The sequence below is a fragment of the Musa acuminata genome, chromosome BXJ1-7 (genome assembly GCF_036884655.1).
Source record: "Musa acuminata AAA Group cultivar baxijiao chromosome BXJ1-7, Cavendish_Baxijiao_AAA, whole genome shotgun sequence".
Taxonomy (NCBI): domain Eukaryota; kingdom Viridiplantae; phylum Streptophyta; class Magnoliopsida; order Zingiberales; family Musaceae; genus Musa; species Musa acuminata.
Window position 1 is genome coordinate 2,586,364 of NC_088333.1, and position 19,604 is coordinate 2,605,967.

At 36.2% G+C, this 19,604-nt stretch overlaps 2 protein-coding genes and 1 long non-coding RNA gene across 8 annotated transcripts; 1 reads left to right on the plus strand and 2 right to left on the minus strand.

The window, feature by feature from the left end:
* Positions 1–2,600: 2,600 nt before the first annotated feature.
* LOC103990774 (uncharacterized) lies at positions 2,601–7,548 on the minus strand. Of its 5 annotated transcripts, none has more exons than XM_009410034.3 (7): positions 7,262–7,548; positions 6,453–6,567; positions 5,205–5,366; positions 4,311–4,357; positions 3,310–3,466; positions 3,027–3,080; positions 2,601–2,937 (listed from the first exon to the last, which is right to left on the minus strand). In XM_009410034.3, exons 1-7 carry the CDS (start codon positions 7,475–7,477, stop codon positions 2,864–2,866), a joined length of 825 nt encoding a protein of 274 aa, XP_009408309.2. In that variant the 5' UTR covers positions 7,478–7,548; the 3' UTR covers positions 2,601–2,863. The 5 variants fall into 5 exon arrangements, with proteins under 5 accessions (XP_009408309.2, XP_018684213.2, XP_009408308.2 ...); XM_018828668.2 differs by having other exon boundaries at positions 3,023–3,080; XM_009410033.3 differs by having other exon boundaries at positions 3,027–3,089.
* Positions 7,549–10,363: 2,815 nt separating this feature from the next.
* Positions 10,364–19,474, minus strand: LOC103990773 (uncharacterized). 2 transcript variants are annotated; one of them, XR_010514848.1, is made up of 8 exons: positions 19,325–19,467; positions 19,088–19,188; positions 18,044–18,174; positions 14,492–14,919; positions 14,000–14,054; positions 13,659–13,903; positions 10,841–10,985; positions 10,364–10,736 (listed from the first exon to the last, which is right to left on the minus strand). It is a non-coding gene; the product is annotated as an uncharacterized LOC103990773 (long non-coding RNA). The 2 variants fall into 2 exon arrangements; XR_010514847.1 differs by having other exon boundaries at positions 19,088–19,474.
* LOC103990771 (auxin-responsive protein IAA25) lies at positions 14,246–17,636 on the plus strand. The gene is made up of 5 exons (XM_009410032.3): positions 14,246–14,772; positions 15,918–16,207; positions 16,829–16,946; positions 17,079–17,140; positions 17,344–17,636. The coding sequence occupies exons 1-5, from the start codon at positions 14,405–14,407 to the stop codon at positions 17,346–17,348; spliced, it is 843 nt and encodes a 280-aa protein (XP_009408307.2). The 5' UTR covers positions 14,246–14,404; the 3' UTR covers positions 17,349–17,636.
* Positions 19,475–19,604: the final 130 nt, after the last annotated feature.

Below are 19,604 nucleotides of genomic sequence, written 5' to 3' on the forward strand. Positions count from 1 at the left end.
AGACTGATCAATGAGAATCTTGCATATGGGTGATAGAATTTTGATACTCGGAGAGGGGAAAAGGTAGGCAAATGATTTTTTAAATTATTTTTTCATAAAATAATTCTATTTTTTTTACTTTATTTTTGCAAAACATTTCTTATAATCTAAAAAAATAGATGATCTTCTTTCTACCTCCATCATCCATCTTTGCTATTACCGCCGTTGTCGTCGGTAATGCTCTCATTCATTCATTGTTGCCATCATGCCCAAGGATGTTAGCTATGGCCTCGTCCTCGTTCATCATGGTTTTGAGGGGCTGTCGGTGCAGAGTAAGAGCAGAGCAGAGCAGGGCATGGATAGTGAACTCCCTCTCCCATGTCAGCCCGACCTAGATCGCCACGACTAATGTTGGGATGCTATTGACCTCCACAATCGCCTCATGACCCTCCTAGATGGTCGCTAGGCTTCCCAGCGTCACCATCGCCTTCTCGATCGTGTCACTACCGTAATCCCCCACCAAACCCACTAGTGAAATTATAATCTCTATTATCTAAGTTAACATCCTCAAATCCTTTTATGATCCTTTAAAAAGAAAAGGTCAAAGAAAATATTTAATTCGAGATCCTACGAGCAGTCATTTCATGAAACACTTGATAGAGAATATAAAAGACTTCGTTTTGAGCGATCACGCGATAAAGGATCCAAGATCGTCCGTCGCGACTAAAAGTTCTCACAAATACTCACATGACATTGCTATGAAATAAGACAATAAACCAACCATAGATATTGCCCCAAAGACCCATCCAATCATGTGCCACCTAGGTAGCTCCAAGGTATTATGTTGGCTGACACCCCCAAACCACTCTACGAAGCTAGAAAGCCCCCAAAATAGTTGTTTGAATGACATATTTCTGGATAGTTTTATCTCTATGCGACGATTACACAACCTACATTTACAAGACCGAAACAACCACAAAAGCCAACCATAATGGTGCTACCAAGCCTACTGCAAGCCCTTTACATGTTGTGCAAAACATAAACAAAACCGAAAGGCATAGGCATATATAAGCATTACATCGAACACCCTGTTTACAGTTTTACCTGTGACATTCTCCCTCACTTATTCCTTCGACGTCCTCATTATAGCCTTTATGGATGCCGCATCTCCTCGTCTTTCCTGAATTTTTAATCTTCTGCTCTAGTTGTAACGTGTCTCTTAGCTTCTAGTTGCTCTTTGTTGTTGTTGTTGAGTAGTCGAGCTTTAATCCGCCAATGCCACTTCAACTTGCCAATGACTCTGACTCTAGTACGGGGTCGATTGAGTTGTGTTGATTTTTGCTGGTTCTTGTGGATCCCTTAGATAAAGAAAAAAACCTTCCTTGTTGTGCGTCATTACTTAAACGTCTTACTTGCTTGAATTAGGTTGATGTCTATTGGAGTTTTAATGAGCATCCCCTCACATACTTTAAAGTTCTTTTAGTCTTTCCCTTATAAAATTTGATCATCAATTCTTATTCTACTTAGTTGTCGCCTTCAAATAGTTTCGCATCACTTCCACTTTCATTTGACATTCTATTGAAAAATGAAGTGAATAATCTACCCTCGATAGAATCGATCACCATTGGTGAGGATTTGATAATTATTGTTTTCCATTAAGTTTCTTCGAATGGCCTTTGAACATTTTCAAAGCTCTTATACTGGATAAATAAGAGAATTGGAGTACTTGATTTCACCCTTTCTCTTAAGAATTGAGAAAGCAAAGTTTTTTGGACTTCGCTTGCCTCCCTGAGGGTTATATTTTATGCATCAAGTCAGTTGTTGGCTTTTGTCTGCTTTTTGCTCAAGTACCCGAAGTGTTTGCACTCCTTGCGTTGAGTTAGCTACTACAATTCATCTTCTCATTGCCAACACAAGGTGCATGTAACTTTAAGCTTCTTTTGACTAAGCACCGTGCAAAGTGAGTCTAATCTATTAAAACGAGGAACTTATGGAACGACGTGATCTCATTTTTGTCTCTACTAAGAGTTTGTATCTTTAACCTCTCGTATCTTTGACCTCTTTTTAAGGAAAACTTTGTGCATCTACTTTATGTTTTATCTGCTATATCGACTTCCTTCGTGTGGCTTGAGTATTTCACGACGTTTTACCCAAGTTAAAGATTTTATCAAAAATAATAATAATAATAATCACCTTTGTCTCACTTCCAACATTTATCTTTTTTTTTCTTTTCATTTTTATGTTTTTCAGTTTTACGGTAGAGTGCCTCAAAATCTCGGTCTTTTATAAATAGGTTTACCTTTCACGACATCAGTTTGAAAGGCAAAATCAAAATCAAAATCAAAACTAAAGAGAGGGTTGCCTTGCACATAGTCTTCACCCCAATAAAGAAAGGTTCAGAACTATAAAGCAAATATGGAAATAATGAGTAGAGATTAGAGATTTGTAGCACATAGTCTTCACCCCATGGCAAAGAATTTGAAGCTTATCGGAGAAAACATTCATGTACAATAGATAAAGGTCCTCACATTTTTATGAATTCCAAAGCTCGGGTGGGGCATATATTGGGCCAGAGATTCGGGAGCATGAGGAGATCAAATGTGAAATTAAATGATACTATGTTGGCTCAAGAAAGCAACGACACCTTTTTTTTTTTTTTTAACTATAAACTTACCCAGGATTGTTCCTTAGGAGCGATACACTTAAGAGGACGAACCTTGGTACAACGATAAGATTGTTTTTTTTGTAACATGAGAGATCAAGAATCGAGTCACAGAAATAATCTCTTTAAATATTTAAAAGTAAGATCGAGCTTTTTGCACTGGTTCGTTAATTTTTTAGACTTACCCAGGAGTTTGAAAACCAACAAGTCTGCAAGTGAAACTTATGAGGAATCCTGCATCCTAGTTGTCATCATTATCCTTGGTATCTTGCAAGAGAACACCTCTAACTCTTGGCCTGGACCACAAAAAAAAAAAGAAACAGGGCAATGCATCATGAATATACCTGGGTAGAAAGCATTATAGAAACAAGAAAAAGTTACCTACGAGAGACCAGGGCACCTCGCTTACTAGTTTTGGTAACTTGGGGACCCTTTGTAGCTGCCACATCTACATCACAAGTTCAGTAACCCAAAGTGGCTTACGGATAACTATAATTTTCATCATAAGGTTTATCCCTCATATAAATTAATCTTGCTACCAAAGATATATTATACAAAACACCATGCCAATCCAGTATAATATACTCTGCAAGTAATTGGACCTCATTCTCAACAAGATGTTAAACACACATAAAAAAAAAAATCATGGTGATAGATCGACATCTTACCTGAAAATTGTTGCAGTCCTGAATCAGATGTTTCAAAGTTGTTGAGAAGAACATCAGAAGCAGTGGATGCCTTCCCCGCCAAATTTGGCTTAGATGCCTTCCGTTTACTTAGAAATGAAAGAGAATCAAGCTGTTTTTGGAGAATATCATTCTTTTCCTGTTAACAAAAGAAATAACATGCTGATTTGTCATGTCAGCTGCTTCAAATTCTCCATCATATACTAATATGAGAAGCTGTAAGCATTGTGAAAAATAACCGAGGAAGAAAACCAAGGCAAATCAGATACAAGATTCAAACCTTTTACCATTTAGATGAACAGACACAGTTAATATCTGAAAATCTATCTACATGTAACAGCTGATTTCAATGTTTTTGACTTAATGTTTACTAAAAACTCAATAGAATGGATCCACATGGATTGGAACGTGATGATTTAACTGATCAAAAGCATAGGCAAGTATATAATTTTCTAGAAATAAGGTTTCGAACTCGTATCTCATCAGACTCATTATATAAATTGATACCGAGAGCTTTTATGTCAGATAATCATATATTGAGAAAAAAACAAATATAAAGAAATATGAACAGAAAAAATTGATGCTCTCAAAGATAACACACAAATGCTAAGAGTAACTTAGCAAATGAGAATATCAAAAGAACACGAAAACATTGAAAAGAGATAACTAGACAACCTTTCTAAAAAATATAAAAGCATATGCATTCTTACAAGTGTATCATATGTATGCAAAATATAACAAACAACATGGTAGCAAAAGAAAATTTGATGAACTTATACATTCAATTATTGGATGACAATTTCAACATTCTTGGACTTTATATGAGCAGCAAATGAGATTAAACATATCCAGCAAATGCAAATGAATTAGCAATTGTAAGACTAGAACTTTATAGAAAGGAATTATATACATGTATTTGTCAAAAAGAAAAATAAAACAACTTAAATGAAGTCACTAATAATAAACTATAACAGGTAGCCTACCCTTTCAGACGATAAGGATTCCATTAATTGAGACGAGCGTTGATGTTCTAAAATAGAAAATCGAGTATCAGAGGATTACCATCAATTTAAAAAAACAAATGCATGTTATGCAGATAAGCATATTATACTCTATGCATATGCATAGATACAAATTATAAGAAAAAAAATGAAATTTAAGGAGAATGATATGATTGTCAGCAAAATAAGAAGAAGAAAAAACCTATTTATATATTGTAATTTATGGAGAATGATTCAGTCAAACTCAAATCATATGTATGAATGCCTGGAATACACACGTAGGCACATGAAGAAAATGAGATATTCTTGATGCCTAAATGTTTAGTATACTAAGAATCATTTGGCGGGTGACTAATGGATTCCAGAATCAAATATTAAATTTTCATCTAGCGATTCCCGTGAGCGGAACCTTGTAAAGTCTCTCAGCTGAAGAATCCAGCTGATACTGTCAAATGCCACTTCAATGTCATGATATACAAACACTGGGAGAGGAGTACCTTAAAGAAAAATATATTCAATATACACGGGCTTGAAAAGGTCCAATAAAGAATGAAGAATCTAGAATGATTTAACATGTAAGTGAGCTCCCTTTTTTGTAAGTTTAGAAATTGGAACCTCAATGACTAAAAAGATAATGTGGAAACATAGAAAATCAAGAATAAGCTTCAAACAAATAAATTAACCACATGCACCTGAATAACTAAATACCTAATTAAGAAGATTAACTCAGAAATAGCAAGTACATAAATGTTTAAATAAACAATAAGTATTTTTCTCATCAACTCAAAATCAATGATTTTTGTCAGCAAATATGCAAGGAAACAAAAAATATTTAAAAAAAAGTGATGATAGAGTGTATGAGGAAGATATGGAAACCTTTCACAGCATCACTTTGTGTTTTCTTAAATGCCCTGAAAAGTGCTAGAGACAGTGTTCCCATTGCATCACTAGCTGGCACATTTGAGACTATGTTGAGAGACAGAGATATGCGAGGCAATCCCTTTGACTTGAGAGCAATTAAGGTTGCATGGACGTTCCCTGAATTAACAGACGTTCATTTATGACATGCATCAAATTGCATCCTTATGAGAACAGACAGTAGGTATGGTAAGTATCAAGTCAATGCATAGAATTGCTTATTGTTATGTCATTTGATACATAAAGGGCAATAAATGAGACTTCTTAGTTTAACCATCAGTCCATCGCAATAATCTAACTCGGTAGGCATAACTGATTAAATAAAACTAACCATGCAAGGCCACTGTGGTCAGTAGAGTAAAAGAAATTCATGGATATGCACAAAATTTCAGATCTTGGATTTTTCTTACCACCAACATTTACTTTAGAAAATAGCCTTTAAATGATGTGAGTTACTCATGTACGACAATTAAGAAAACTGTAATTACTTGAAATAGAAAGACAATCACATAAGCAAATAAAACATTAGCCAACAAGTTAAAGATTATACATAATTACATATCATTCGCATATTAAATGCCTTTATCTCAAATTGAACAACCAATACATGTAAAAAGAAACTACTTAGGACTCCTGAAATCAAACAAAGTACAACAGGGTGTGCCAAGATATGAATTCCTCCGTAGAAAAAGAAATTCCAATTATTCAGCATATAGAAGTGTGACCTCGGAGAGCTCAACCAAAAACCATTCAAAAACACTATGATAATTCTCAATGTCTATTGGTTCAAATCTGATGCAATTAACCCTGAAAGAAATTGAAACGTTTTTTGCATTAAAAATGTATGAATAGCAAATTTATGTTTTCCAGTTTGTCTATTCTTGATATACAAGTTTCAAGGAGTCATGTCAAGGACTTTCTTAGACAGTTCCTTTGCTAAGAATCTTATCAAGGCCTTATAAATGGAAAGAAGACATATTTATCAAAGTTATAGCTAAACATATATAAAGAGGGCAAGTTACACTAGTTAAAGTTAACCTACATTCAAAATGGCCACCAAAATTTTCTCAGCATGTTAAAATTTGTGTTTAGCACTTAAATGGCAAACTTTTTTTTCCCAGATTCATAATGATATTTATGTATTAAAGAAATACAGCTTGATGCAGAATACATACATAAAGATGTTTATAGGACTGAAAGGCTCACCAGAGCCTACATTTTGCAAACCACCCAATATAAGCTTAACATCTCCGGAAGACAGAGATGATTTGAGGTAGTCAACAAATTCAGACCATGAGCCACCAATTCCAATGTCATCTCTCTGCATAGGAATATGTAGATGTAAGCTTAACTCCTTTGTCAAAGGAAAACTAAACTAGAACATCTCTCATGAGAGCAAAATCACAATGTACGATTAAGTAAAACAAAATTTCTTGTTGATTATAGAATGAAATCAGAAAGTGTTTGCATAAACCAAAATTTTCTGAACGATGAGATTGTGAGATAATATGAGCCAGAAAAATCAAGAAAACAGTTTTCTGAACGATGTGATCTTCACCTTCGATAGCTTACAATGTCGACGTGAATAGGTAAACATGCAGCGCAGACATAAAAGAAGTCCACTCACCAAAGGGCGACATAATCCTTGTATTGGCGACACCTCTCGTGGTCAATAAACATAATTATTCACCACAGTCAACAATAGTGCTATCAACATTCAAGGCATCAACACCTTAAACCAAACGACGGATCAAACAGCAACACCTAACCCGCTGATACTGAATACGGATGAACAGAAAAAGAAATAGAAGGGGTCTTCTACATACGTCTTGGAAGATGAATCACCATTCGCGAATCACAATAGAAAGACACGAGACTGCGAACCACAACTTAAGATTCAAATGGCAAGAATCGAGAGAACGAAGCAAGATGACAACAGGATCATTAAGCATAGGTCAAGTAAGGTTTTTGGTTATTAGAATGAGAGATAGAGAAGGGGGGGATGGGGTTCTTACGAGGTCTTCGATGTCATGCACCGTGAGGACGCGGGCGAAGGTGAAGGAGTGGAAGTCGGTGGCGAGGACTTCGACGCGGGACGGGTCGGGGGCGTAGGCGTAGAAGAGGGAGGGGAGGAGGGGCACGACAGCGGTGGTAGCGGTCGCAGAATCCCACTCCGGCGTCGCTTCCCCGAAGACATCGCCGAAGTCTTCGAAACCCTTCTCTGCTGCCATCAGAAGGCGAAAGAGGAGGCCGGGAGGGGGAGAAGGGCGGAACAGAACGGCAAGAGAACCGACCACTAATTGACGCCGTTAGGAACAACGTTTCAACGTTATCAAGCAAAAAGGAGATAAATAAAAAAATAATCTTTAATTTTTTTTAAAAAAATATTTTCATTTTATAAAAGAACAATGCAATTAATTTTAATTTTTAAAAGGAACTTAATCTGTGAGGCCTTCAAATCTATTTCCAATCCAATTTGAATATTATTATTATTATTATTTTCATTTTGTATTATATATATATAATACATCAAAGTGTCTAATTGTTTTATATAATAAATATGTATATTTATTTATTTATTTAGATGAGATATAAATGTTTCTATTAAAATTTATAGGGATGAACACATTAGCTTTTGAACATTAGATAGGCAATAAAAAAAACCCAATTATAATCACAAGATTTTGAGTACAATCCCATCTATGATATTTTCTAGTTTGATTCTTTTATTTCTAAAAATATTGATGCAATGCCAAACTCATGGCAATCAAAGAAGAACATGAATCACAAAGGCAATGAATGGCACACCTTCTTAGGGTTCAGAAGAAACAGTTCCCTACAGATCATTGCTTTGAATCTTGAACTGATATCTATAGAAGAAGAAGAAGAAGAAGAAATCCAAATCATTGAGAAGTATCGACCCAAGCAGTTGATTGTAATCAGAACTTGTTTCATATATGCAACAAATTTACAGTCGAATATATGTATATATTATACACACAACAAAATTCTTGGAACTTTCATGCCTTATTTTTGCAGCTTTGTGATGCAGATCTGACATGCATCACCTCCATCTACATCCCTTCTGCTCCACAAACCCTAATACATAGCTTGATCTCTCGCTTTTGTTGCTTGGATTCCCTTTCAGATGATTCAGCTTCGTCTCTTACTTCTGCTGCTGCGATCTCCTCTTGGATGAGTGCGTTTTCCGCACACGGAACAGGTTCTTCAGCATCCTCAGCATCACCACGAAGCCAGGCTTCCGGCGCAGGGAGGCGCCCCTCGACACCTCCAACGCCGGCAGCAAGCGCAGCTCCACCGCTCCCTGCTGCTCCTTCTTGGCCACCAGCAGCTTTCTCTCGGCGGCGGCCAGTGCGTCCATGCCCGCCGACCTCCTCCTCCACCTCCTCGTGCTCTTCTCCGCATCGATCGGGACGCCGTAGAGGTCCTCGTTCAGGTCCTCCCACAGCGAGTCCATCCTCTCCTCGCACTCCACCGAATCGCCGTCGCCGAGCAGCGCGGGGGAGCTCCGCGTGACGTAGACGTCGCCCTCGGAGAAGCCTCTCCGGAGATACCTGTCGTCTTCCTCGTCATCGACTGTGGGGAAGCTGAGCTCTTCCATCGCTCTTTCCTTCTTTGTTTCACGTCGTCGTCGTCTTATGGTGAGGATTACCACCGACCGCTATCGCAGGGTGTTACGAGATCGGAGCATCTCAGCCGTTGATCGTCTAAATGAACGGTTGTTAAAGACTCCAATAATGCATGCAATATGAACGCCTTTCCATGCGGTAAATGGATTTGTTGGGAAAGTCAAGTCAAAACAAACAAAAAATTTTGTTTAGATTTTATTTTTAGGCTCAAAAATGAAAGAATAAACTATATTGGTTTGATGGATATAAGTATCCCATGTTGATCATGTTAACCTAAAATATATACATGCAATCCATACGATCCAATAAACAAATGAGTGCACCCCTTTTTGGTTCATAAAGCCTTTTTACATGTCTTAAGGGAAACATTGCATGATAAAGCTCCATAAGTTGGGCACAAAATGAGTCATTTAGTCTAATGCAAGGCAATGGCTTTGTACCCACCAAAACAATAAGAGAGAGAGAGAGAGAGAGAGTCAGGTGGGCATGCAATGTAGATAGGAATTGCTACCACAAAGAAGTCAATGAGATTAGGCACACTCTTTTCCATTCAATTGTAGCACTAAAAGATAGCATCGACTGTTGTAGTAGATTTCTGTACTTTACATAAGAAAGAGCTTTCTTATCTATTGATAGAGGAAATGATTAGAGAGGCTAATGATGGACCAAACAATAAGATTATTGCCTCTACAATTGCTTGTCTTGTCAATGAGTTGCTAAGCAAGAAAGATGACTGGAGGAATAGTACTCAACTAACCAAAACATAATACTACCACCGTATCAAATGATACAATTATTAAATGATTCATATCATCAATCTAATTACCTTAATGTTGGGCACATGGCATGAGATTACAATCATTATTAAAGAAGGATTCCAATGGTTCGATGTTATTATTGTTAGTTTTAGGAAAGTCGATTCTTTCCTAATACCTTAAACTATTCGAATTGGTGCCCAATCAAAAATATTATCATGGTAGTTCATCTGTCTCTTTTGTTTCACTTGATGATTCATGTGTGAGATCTAATTCGATTCACATATCTCAGAATTTTTTGAAGTATTGTATCGTATATTTTACTATGAGTTTAAGCTTTTCGGACAAGCGATAATAAAATAAAAGGAATTTTATCGATCATCGCATGCATTTTGTGACCAAACCTTCATTAAGTTGCAAATGGGGAGTATATTAATCCATGCCACAACCCATGTTTTTTTATCCATATTTCCTGTGGTTTCAATGCCTTGCATGTGCATAATTATTGGATGAATCCATCTTACTATCATGCATTGGTGTCATTTCCAATATAAAAAAATAGTTTTAGAACCTCACATAAAATTATAAGACATATATACAAAAAGACTATTAAGTAACAACTTTTAAGGACCTCTAATGCTATACAAATTCTCAGTTTTATCTGAATGAGAAATGGGGCTGCACCTCATGCTGATTTTGGAGGTCAACAATAGAACTCAAAATCCAGACCTCTTGATTGCACATAAAGCTATTTAACAACACATTCAATATATTACAGTCTTCTATTTCCATTTATTCTCAACTCATAACTTGGTAAAATAATTCATCCATGGAAGATTTGTCACTCAATTAGATTGTCAAGAACTGAGCTGTTGTTGGTTTGGTGGAAAGAGACAGCCACAAAGAGAAGTGTAGGGAACTCCACCAGGAATCTCAAGTGACAAGAACAGAACAAGCTCAACCTCAGGACAAGCTTCTCATGGTGGATTTGCTTTGATGATTACGACTATCCCAAAACAAGCTTGCTGTATCTTCACTGCCATCTTGTTGTCTCCCGAGGGAGATAAACATGACTTCCTTCTCTCCTGTTCATTTGGCATGTGAAATCAAACATCAACTATGAAGATAAAGATGAATAGATAGAGATAAAAAAAAATTAAAGAAGGTTTCAGGAGGAAGACAAGGTTACCATGCCAAGATGATAACCATGTTGCTCTTGACAAGGAGCAAAAAGGCTTCTCTCTCCTGTTCATTCGGGGTACATCGAGATGATGGCCATTTCTTCGCAAGAGGCTCTACTCCACTTGTATACTCTTCCCATTCCCATCTAGTATCTGAGCATTATGATAAATGTGGTGATGAGCAAATAAGACCGGTTAAATTTATCATCAGAAAAATTCAGTATGCCTCTATGAAAAATAAATATTGGTCAATATTTTTTTAACCATCTCCTGCTGGAAACAGAGTGGGAACTTGTTTAAGCTAAGAAGAAGTGAAACCATGACTTCCTTGGATGAATGAGAATGATTAATTGGTGATGCAAAAATAACTTGAATCTTGCATAGAAACGGCTATAAATAAAGACTTTATACAGAGCTTAACAGTCATAAGAGATCCATGTAGTCAACTTTGTTGTTGTTGTTGTTTCTTGCATAGAGATGACTTTTGATCAAGAAACCAGGCTCAAAAAGGATTGAAACATCACTCAGCTTTCAGTTCAATTTTAGTTGATCTTCTTTGAAGGAAGATGGTGCACATGTAATTCCTCTGATGAGGAATTGTTTTTTTTTAGTCATTGGGTTCTGATCCCACCAAGACATGATACAGGCTGAAAAGGAGAAACAATGGAAGAAAAGGGTATGAGGTTATCATGCTGGAGTAGACTGAAATGAGATGAAACTTTATCTGTGATGATTGTTGTAGCATAGATGGTGGTTTGGATGCAACTCAACTGTGAGAGATCATGACTCACCATTGCACTTTAGCATCACATGATATGCAACTTCATCATCTACTCAAGAAGGCTCTTCCAATTTGCAACCTTGTACAAGAGAACCAGAGAGGAATTGGCTAATTGATTTCTTGTTTGAACATTGCCACTTCCAAGCTGGACCATGCAGGACACTACTTGACAAGCTGCCATTGAGCATAATGCAACTTCATGATACCTTGGGCTTGGAGGGCCACCAAAAAAGACACTCATGAGTGCCCTTGTGCTAAATGGATGTGACTCAACATAGCTATGTCTATTTGCAGCTGAGCTGCATGACAATTGAGCAATTCTCATTGTGTGGACTGATGACTCTCATAACAAACAGTGTATTGTAGTAATAGAACAATAGAGTCAAACTATTTGCTAATTACTGATTGGATCTCAGGGGATAACATGATATTTTGGTCCACCACCACCGAGAAAGGTTGGCACAAATGAAGGATCAGACTAACATGAAAAGAACATGATTTGCCATTGTGGGTATCCATCACACGACTCTTCGGATGCTATAAGTTTGAAGTTTATGCTAGATAACCTAATAACAATTTATGCTCTAATTCAAGCTCTCCCTTGATCACTGAGCTTAAGTCCTCACTTTTTACTTAGTTTATCTCCATCGTTCTAATCTAACACTAGGAGAAAAAAAGAAATAAGCTTCCAAAATACATGTGACCATTAAAGGCCTCTCTTTTCCATTTTTTATTTTTTTCATTTCTTTGATCAAACCTTCTTGATTGTTCAGTCTAACTTTTTTAGTTTTTTATGTCTTGAAAAATAACAGGATGGTTTCATCCATAAATTTAAATAAGTTTTGGAATTAAAAATTAAAATTTTTGAATATCTGCATTATGTTAGTCCATTGTTGCATGAACTGAAATTTAATATTAAAAATTGATTGGTGGTGCTGAAATGTAAATATCAATAAGGTAAACTTCAAACTAGAAATATGGTAAGACAATGAAGTTTATAAGTACATAATTTTTTTAATCTTCAAAATTTATAATGCACTCTCTCTAATATTTATAAGATTATTACATTTATTACATACTAGGCCAAACCCACTCTTATGTGCCTCCACAATGTGCCCTTCACATCAATGTATCTAACATATTCCACCAAGTTAGTTTACCTTGAAAAGACTGGCTGACTTTTAAGATTGAATTGACAAGTCGAGCAAGTGTTAGTTCTTGAATCTTCTAACATAATAGATTGAGTGATCCATAAGATGACTAATTATTTTTTATAGGAAGAAGAAAAAGAATCAAGAAAATGTTAATCAGATGACTAATGATTTCTATGGTACCTTCAGAATATAAACCCTAATCGTGTAACACCATCATTTGTTGATTGGTCCAGCAGTTAAACATCAATGGTGCTAATGCTATAAACACAGTTCTTCACATAAAACTTGCAATCTATGAGAGAGAAATCAACCCTTATGCTTTAAAACAACCATAACAAGAGATGTGACTTGTGTTGAGAATAAAGATATGCAGATACTTAGTGGAAAATTTTCAATCACAATGCATGATTAATATAAAGTACATTGGTTAAAATGACACATCTGATCTTTACAAGAATATTTATTTATGGAGTAGCTGATGACACTTGCACTGAGCCACAGATCTAACTAAGAGTGCAATCTATCTAGTGAATGGCAGACAGACCAATCTTGGGCAAAAGTGAAGAATAGGATAAGAATCAGCTGCAGCATGTCAAATATGCTGATATTATTTAGTCATGTGCAAACCTTTGTGATAAAGTTTGCTTGGAGTACATAACACAATTCTTTGTTTTAAAAGATATGCAATTCCTGTGGATTCAAGTGAGATCATAGCTGGATTATATATTAATCCAATTTCAGCAAATATTGTCTTTAGTCTGCCTAAATTAGATGAAGTGAAATGAGAAAAACGGATACCACAACAAACCTATGGCAATCTGCTTTGGTCTTCTTCACTTGGCTACTAAACATATAGATAACTATTGAACAACAAGAAGCTGGTTAACTCACTGTGTTAAGGTGAAGACTCATGTCCCAAGTTTCCCATCTTACAGCTGGGAAATCTTGGATAATAATTTTCCAGGTTGTATTTGGCTAATCATTTCCTGCAATCAACAACAATATTGCATCAACCCAAACATAAGCCAATATGTTTATTAGAAAAAAAAAAATCCTTGACATGCTAAAGTACCAATGACCTTGCATGGAGCAGCAATCCTCATATATCTCATCATGATAGTCACGAAATGATAAACCTGGTAAAAGATGCAATCACAGATCACAATTATTAGAAAGGGTACTAAAAAAGAAAAGCATAAATAGATCGTTACATAAAGAATTTCATTACTCACCTAAGTAGTACCTGTTCAAGGCCCATTGAACAGGTTATGTGAGGTGATAGAGAGGCTGCATGTATCAGCAGTGTGGTAGAAAAGTGGGAAACATATCCACTTAGCTAAAGGAATTTGATGGGTAGAGAAGCAGAAAGCAAAATAAAGTAGCTCTCTCCAGCCCCAAAAAGCAAAGCCTGCCTGCCCTTCACAGTTCTCACATTCTTGCTCCCACCACTCCACTTCAATAGCCACCAGAGTCCCCACAAAGCTCCCTTCCTTTTTCATCCAACCCCTCCTCCCACCATCATTCCACCTCATTTTTCTCACCTCGCAAACACCCAACAAAAAGAGCAGTCTTGCACCCTGCCTTTCATCATTCCTTACAGCCACAAAGCTCATCTCACCCAAGCAAGAGGAAGGACCATGAAGGCCACAGTACTTGAACCACCTCCTAAAGATGGGAGAAGAGAAGTTCATGAAGACAGAGCTAATAAAACTGCAAGTGGCTACCTGAACAATTTGGAGCTGAGGCTTGGCATGTCACTAGTGAATGGTCAGGAAGTTGGTGACGGGAAACGTGGCAGTTGTGCAGGTGGAACGATCCCAAGGTATATCACCACCCAAGATGGAATCATGCAACACCAGAAGAATAGACACAGTCTTGGAGGAGCCAAGAGGTGTTTCTCTGATACCACAGGTGGTTTTGTCGACCCATGGAGTCTGGCAGCTCGGCAAGAGACAGCAGCTTTAGAGCAAGCTCACCAAAAGCTCAGTCCTTTTGCAATCTCAAGGTTCAAATGCTGCCCTTATCCCTCCATGAGATATTAAAATTCTTTCTCACAAATCTCTAGATTTATCAGAAAGTTTAACTGCATCCGTATGATAAAGTATGATTCGATAGAAGAACGTAAGGGTTGCAAGAAACAGGATTCACCTACCTGAAAAGAAAAATATAAATAAAAGCTCAAGATTCTAATTGATATTTCTGCTTCATCTTTTGTGTTCATTTAATGTACCATAGATTTTTTCCCATAATGTGAAAAAACATATCGGACATATTGTTCTTTTTCTAAAATATTGACATCAACCTTTGTACAGGCCTGTTCTTAGCCAAGAGTGAGAGAACATTCTTAACATATTGTTAAATTTATTTCAGTCCATGAAGTTGTTCAGGATCAAGAGTGAAAACATGTTAAAACGTTCTCAAATTTTGTGTAAGTTCCCCTTAAAGAAGTGAACTAATATTTGTAATTCCAATGGCTACTATGAAAATTACAAAGAGATACAAGTGCATATAAACATAAGCACAGGCAAAAGGCAAAATTTTGATATAAGAAACATAACAAATAGTCTATGCCAGGCAAGCCATATATCAAAAAAAAGGTACAAAATCTTACCCTACCTTCTCTTGCTCTTTCTGTTTTCTTTAGGCTTTTTTTTGTCAACATAGGTTATTTGATTTGATTGGATCTGGTAGACTGGTAGTTGGTTTAAGCAGTGAATTATGTGCATTAGAGGAAGAAGCAGCTCATCCAAAAAAAAGGACTAGCTACTTATTTTTTCCTAATAAATATATCAGTATTGAAAAGTGAATTTTGGTTTAACTACTTATATGTCTTTTTGCACAACCAATGCTACTTACCGTTTTCTAAGTAATTTAGAATGAATACCTAACATCTTTTTACTCTCACATAACATCACCTTTTCTGGGTTATCTGACTATCCTACCCTTGACATAAAACAACTCAAAATACTTTGTATACCCAACTTGATAAAATACTTGGCCAAACACCCAATCGAAAATCTAAATGGTAATTCACTTTTCAATGTCCCTTCTAAATTGGTGAATGATGTTATCCATCAATTACTCTCTTTCGTTATGTTACTTTCTGCGGTCGTTGTGCTTCTCATGATGATATGGGAAAAATATTATTAGATCCACACATCCTCCACAAGTGGTGGGCTGGCCTCCAGTCTGTTCATTTCGAAAGAACTTGGGGAATCAAAACCAATCAAATTCTACGAGGAGCTCAGAGGCAAATCCAGAGAAAATAAAGGTAGCAAAAGATGAGAAAATGAACAATGAACTGCAAGAGAGACCCACAATGTTTGTAAAGGTGAACATGGAAGGTTGCACAGTGGGCAGGAAGATTGACCTAAAACTCCACAATGGCTATGACTCACTCTCTCGTGCTCTTCAGAAGATGTTCCATAATTTGTTCTCTGGTAAATAACTATAAACTATGAAGTATATGAATTTTCAACTGCATGCAGTTACCTGCTTCTTATTACCACGTTTTCTATTAGTTTTAATTATTCAATTATAATGAATGGTATAACATCTGGTCTATAGTATAAACATCATCATAGGAAGCACATGATTAGTATCTTGAGAATGATCATAAAAGATCCAGTCAAATATAATAATCGACATTTGTTTTTGGTAAAAACTATACATGACAATGGCATCTTTATAGAGTTCTCCTTGGAGGTTACATATTCATGTAGTCATATGGATTTTCTTCATATACCATTGTTGTTGAATTATTTCTTGTTGTACATTATATATTATGAAGGTAAAATTATTTAAGCTCCAAAAAGACCTACAGGTCTCTATCTTTAATCATAATAATTTTACTTTTCTTCCAAAAGTATTCTGTGTTACTTCCACTACATATTTGTTATTTTTCATGAAAATAATTACCCTAATGTTGACCTTTCCCTTACTCGCTCAATTCGTACCTGATCCCTGTTTTTATCATTTTTCTAGAAGAAAACCATTTTGTCTAATAAGAAGTCTGAGATGTACAGAAGCTAACCATGATCATTTCTTTCTTTCTGAATCAGCTAATTACTTGAACAATCCAAAGCAAGATGAAAAAGAAGAGGTTCTTTCTCCAAGTTATATTCTTCTTTATGAAGACAGTGAAGGTGACCGGATGCTTGTTGGTGATGTGCCTTGGGAGTATGTCTTTGGATTTTTTATTTTCCAATGTCTATTTGATATCATTAATTACTTCCAAACAATATGAGGTGTTTTACCCCTATATGAGAATGCATATTACAAGACATTCCTGATGCTAAGGAACTGTTGCAGGTTGTTCATCCATTCGGTGAAGAGATTATATATAACACTTGATCCTAGAGCACACAAATGTGGTTTGTGACAATCTTTTTATACTTCTTTCTTTAATAAACATTCTTAATTATATGAGGTTCCTTGCACTAATGCTTTGAATTAACTTTACTATAGTATGAATATAAACAGTCCATTCTATAAATTCAAAACCTTATACTAACAAAGAGATGAAAGATATGGAATTACAGATTTCAGCTTGTTAATGTAGGTATTGATTTTGCAGGTTGATTACATTCGGGACCTATGAAGGATACAGAAGAATGAAGAGGTATCAACTTGCTTAGTTGAAGATATGATGAAGAAAAAGAGTTGATTCAATGAAAATATTTCAGAATTTCAGTGTGGCGATGTTGCCGCACAATCTAAAACTAGATTTCCACTTGAGGTGATTGGAAGGTTGCTTATCTTGGCAGTGTAACATATATGGTTGTGTGATAAATAATCTCAAGAACAATGAGTTATTTATTGTGTTCTATAGTTTAGAATCTATGATTATTTTGGAAATTTTTGTGACTAGTTTACTTCCTTGATACTTGAGATACGTCATGGTAAATTTGTATTACTTCTTTAATATTTCTTTTGGCTTGGCTTCCAGACATGATTTTCCAGACCAAACTACAAACTATAATTAAGCAACGGCTATTTTATCAAAATATTGTTTGTTTATATACTTGTCCACTTCTCAATGCTATTTATTTAGCAATGCATTATCCTGATGCAATTTAGTCATCAAATGTTACTATGTTAGACAAAATGTCTTTGGTGAAACAAAATCATAACCACACTTGAAATTGAAAGGTGTACTTCCATTCATTTGGTATGTATCAAGAAATCTGCAGCACCTAGAATTACAAAAAGAATAAGCTATCTGAAGGAAAATGAAAATTGAGAAGATTGTGTTGAAGAACATTTGCAATACCAACCTTCTTACATGAATGGTTGGATGCAACTTCATTGCAATGGAATTGTATGAGTCTATACTTCAGGTACAGCTTGAAAGCGATCTATGTTACTCTTTTGGCATACTTCCTATGTCTGCAAGGAAGGCAATAACCTGTCAAGACAAACAAAAATAAAAATACACTGTTATGAGTTTAACATGATGAAGATTTAATTATAGATGATACTTGATAGCATCTAATTGGATTCAAAATTTTAATTGCGGTGAGATAAAAACATATGTAGTTGTATCTTACACTGTCTTATATAATTGGCTCTGTCAGCGTAATTGGTAACCATCAGAAAACGGGAAAGCTATTTGCAATATCCCTCAGTAATTTTTGCAGACAAAGATATATTCTTATGATTAGAAAATTATTCATACAGAACAAAATGATAAACTCATAAAATCGTAAAGCGCAAGACAGAAATCTAACATATAAACTTGATCTTACACAACCAACCCCCCATGAGTTTAGATGACAAACCATAAAATGATGCTAATTAAATAATATATAGACTCAAAAAGCTTCAGAAAACTCTCTTTGGGCATGATTCCTACAGCTGTAAGAAATGCTGCAACTTGCTAAAGCAAGGAACCGAAACACTACATCATGGTGACTTAAAGACATGATGATCACATCAGCAAGAGGTCTTTTTAACTGAATCAGAATGTCAGATGACAAATCTGCTTAACTATATGTCCGCATGTAGCGAAAGCTCATTCTCAATGAATGTAGATCTTGTATTGTCAAGATTTAATACCAAAGACTAAATATGGATGCTAAGGGAGATATAATAAACTTACATCAGAATGTGAAGATAAAAAATATATGCTGACATTTTTTACTACCAAAAAGAAGCATTAATTAGTAGCCGTAGTATTGTGTAAACGTGAAGGAGATTATTAAATCATGAAGAGGTTTGACTTGCAGGTAGGAGTTGCAAACTTCACAATGTGAAAGAAGACGAGGGCCATGCGTTCATTAACATTCTTGACAAGCCGAAGAATTGCTAGTGTGACGGACCTCACGCTCATGAGCAAATCGAGAATGTCAGCATCATCCTGCGTATCTGGTTCTCTTCTCTCGTACTGGATATCAGAACAGCACCTAGAATCCACATAAACCTGGTTCCAAGAATATACCAATTGCAGAAGAAACAGGGTTTGGCATTCTTGCAAGCGTCTTAAGTGCGTGCAGTCTTGGGAACCGCAAGAGATTCGTAAAGAGCGGAAGGAGCTCATGCAAGTGCGAAACCACGACCTCACGGACGGCCGACCATCGTTGGTGGCATGGCGGCGGACGCAGGCGGAGAGGCGGTTTCCGTGGTGGGCGCGGCGGAGTACGGGAGAGGAGCCATTGGCGGCGGCGACCTAAACTTTTAACTATGTTAGGTAAAGCAAAGATATACTTTAAACGGGTCATGTCATGGTTACCTGTACTAAATAGGACGGACACGTCATGATTACCTGCTTGAATCCTCTTTAATTGCATAATCCAAATAGGATTTTAAAGGTCCGAGACAAAGCATAATCTAAATGGG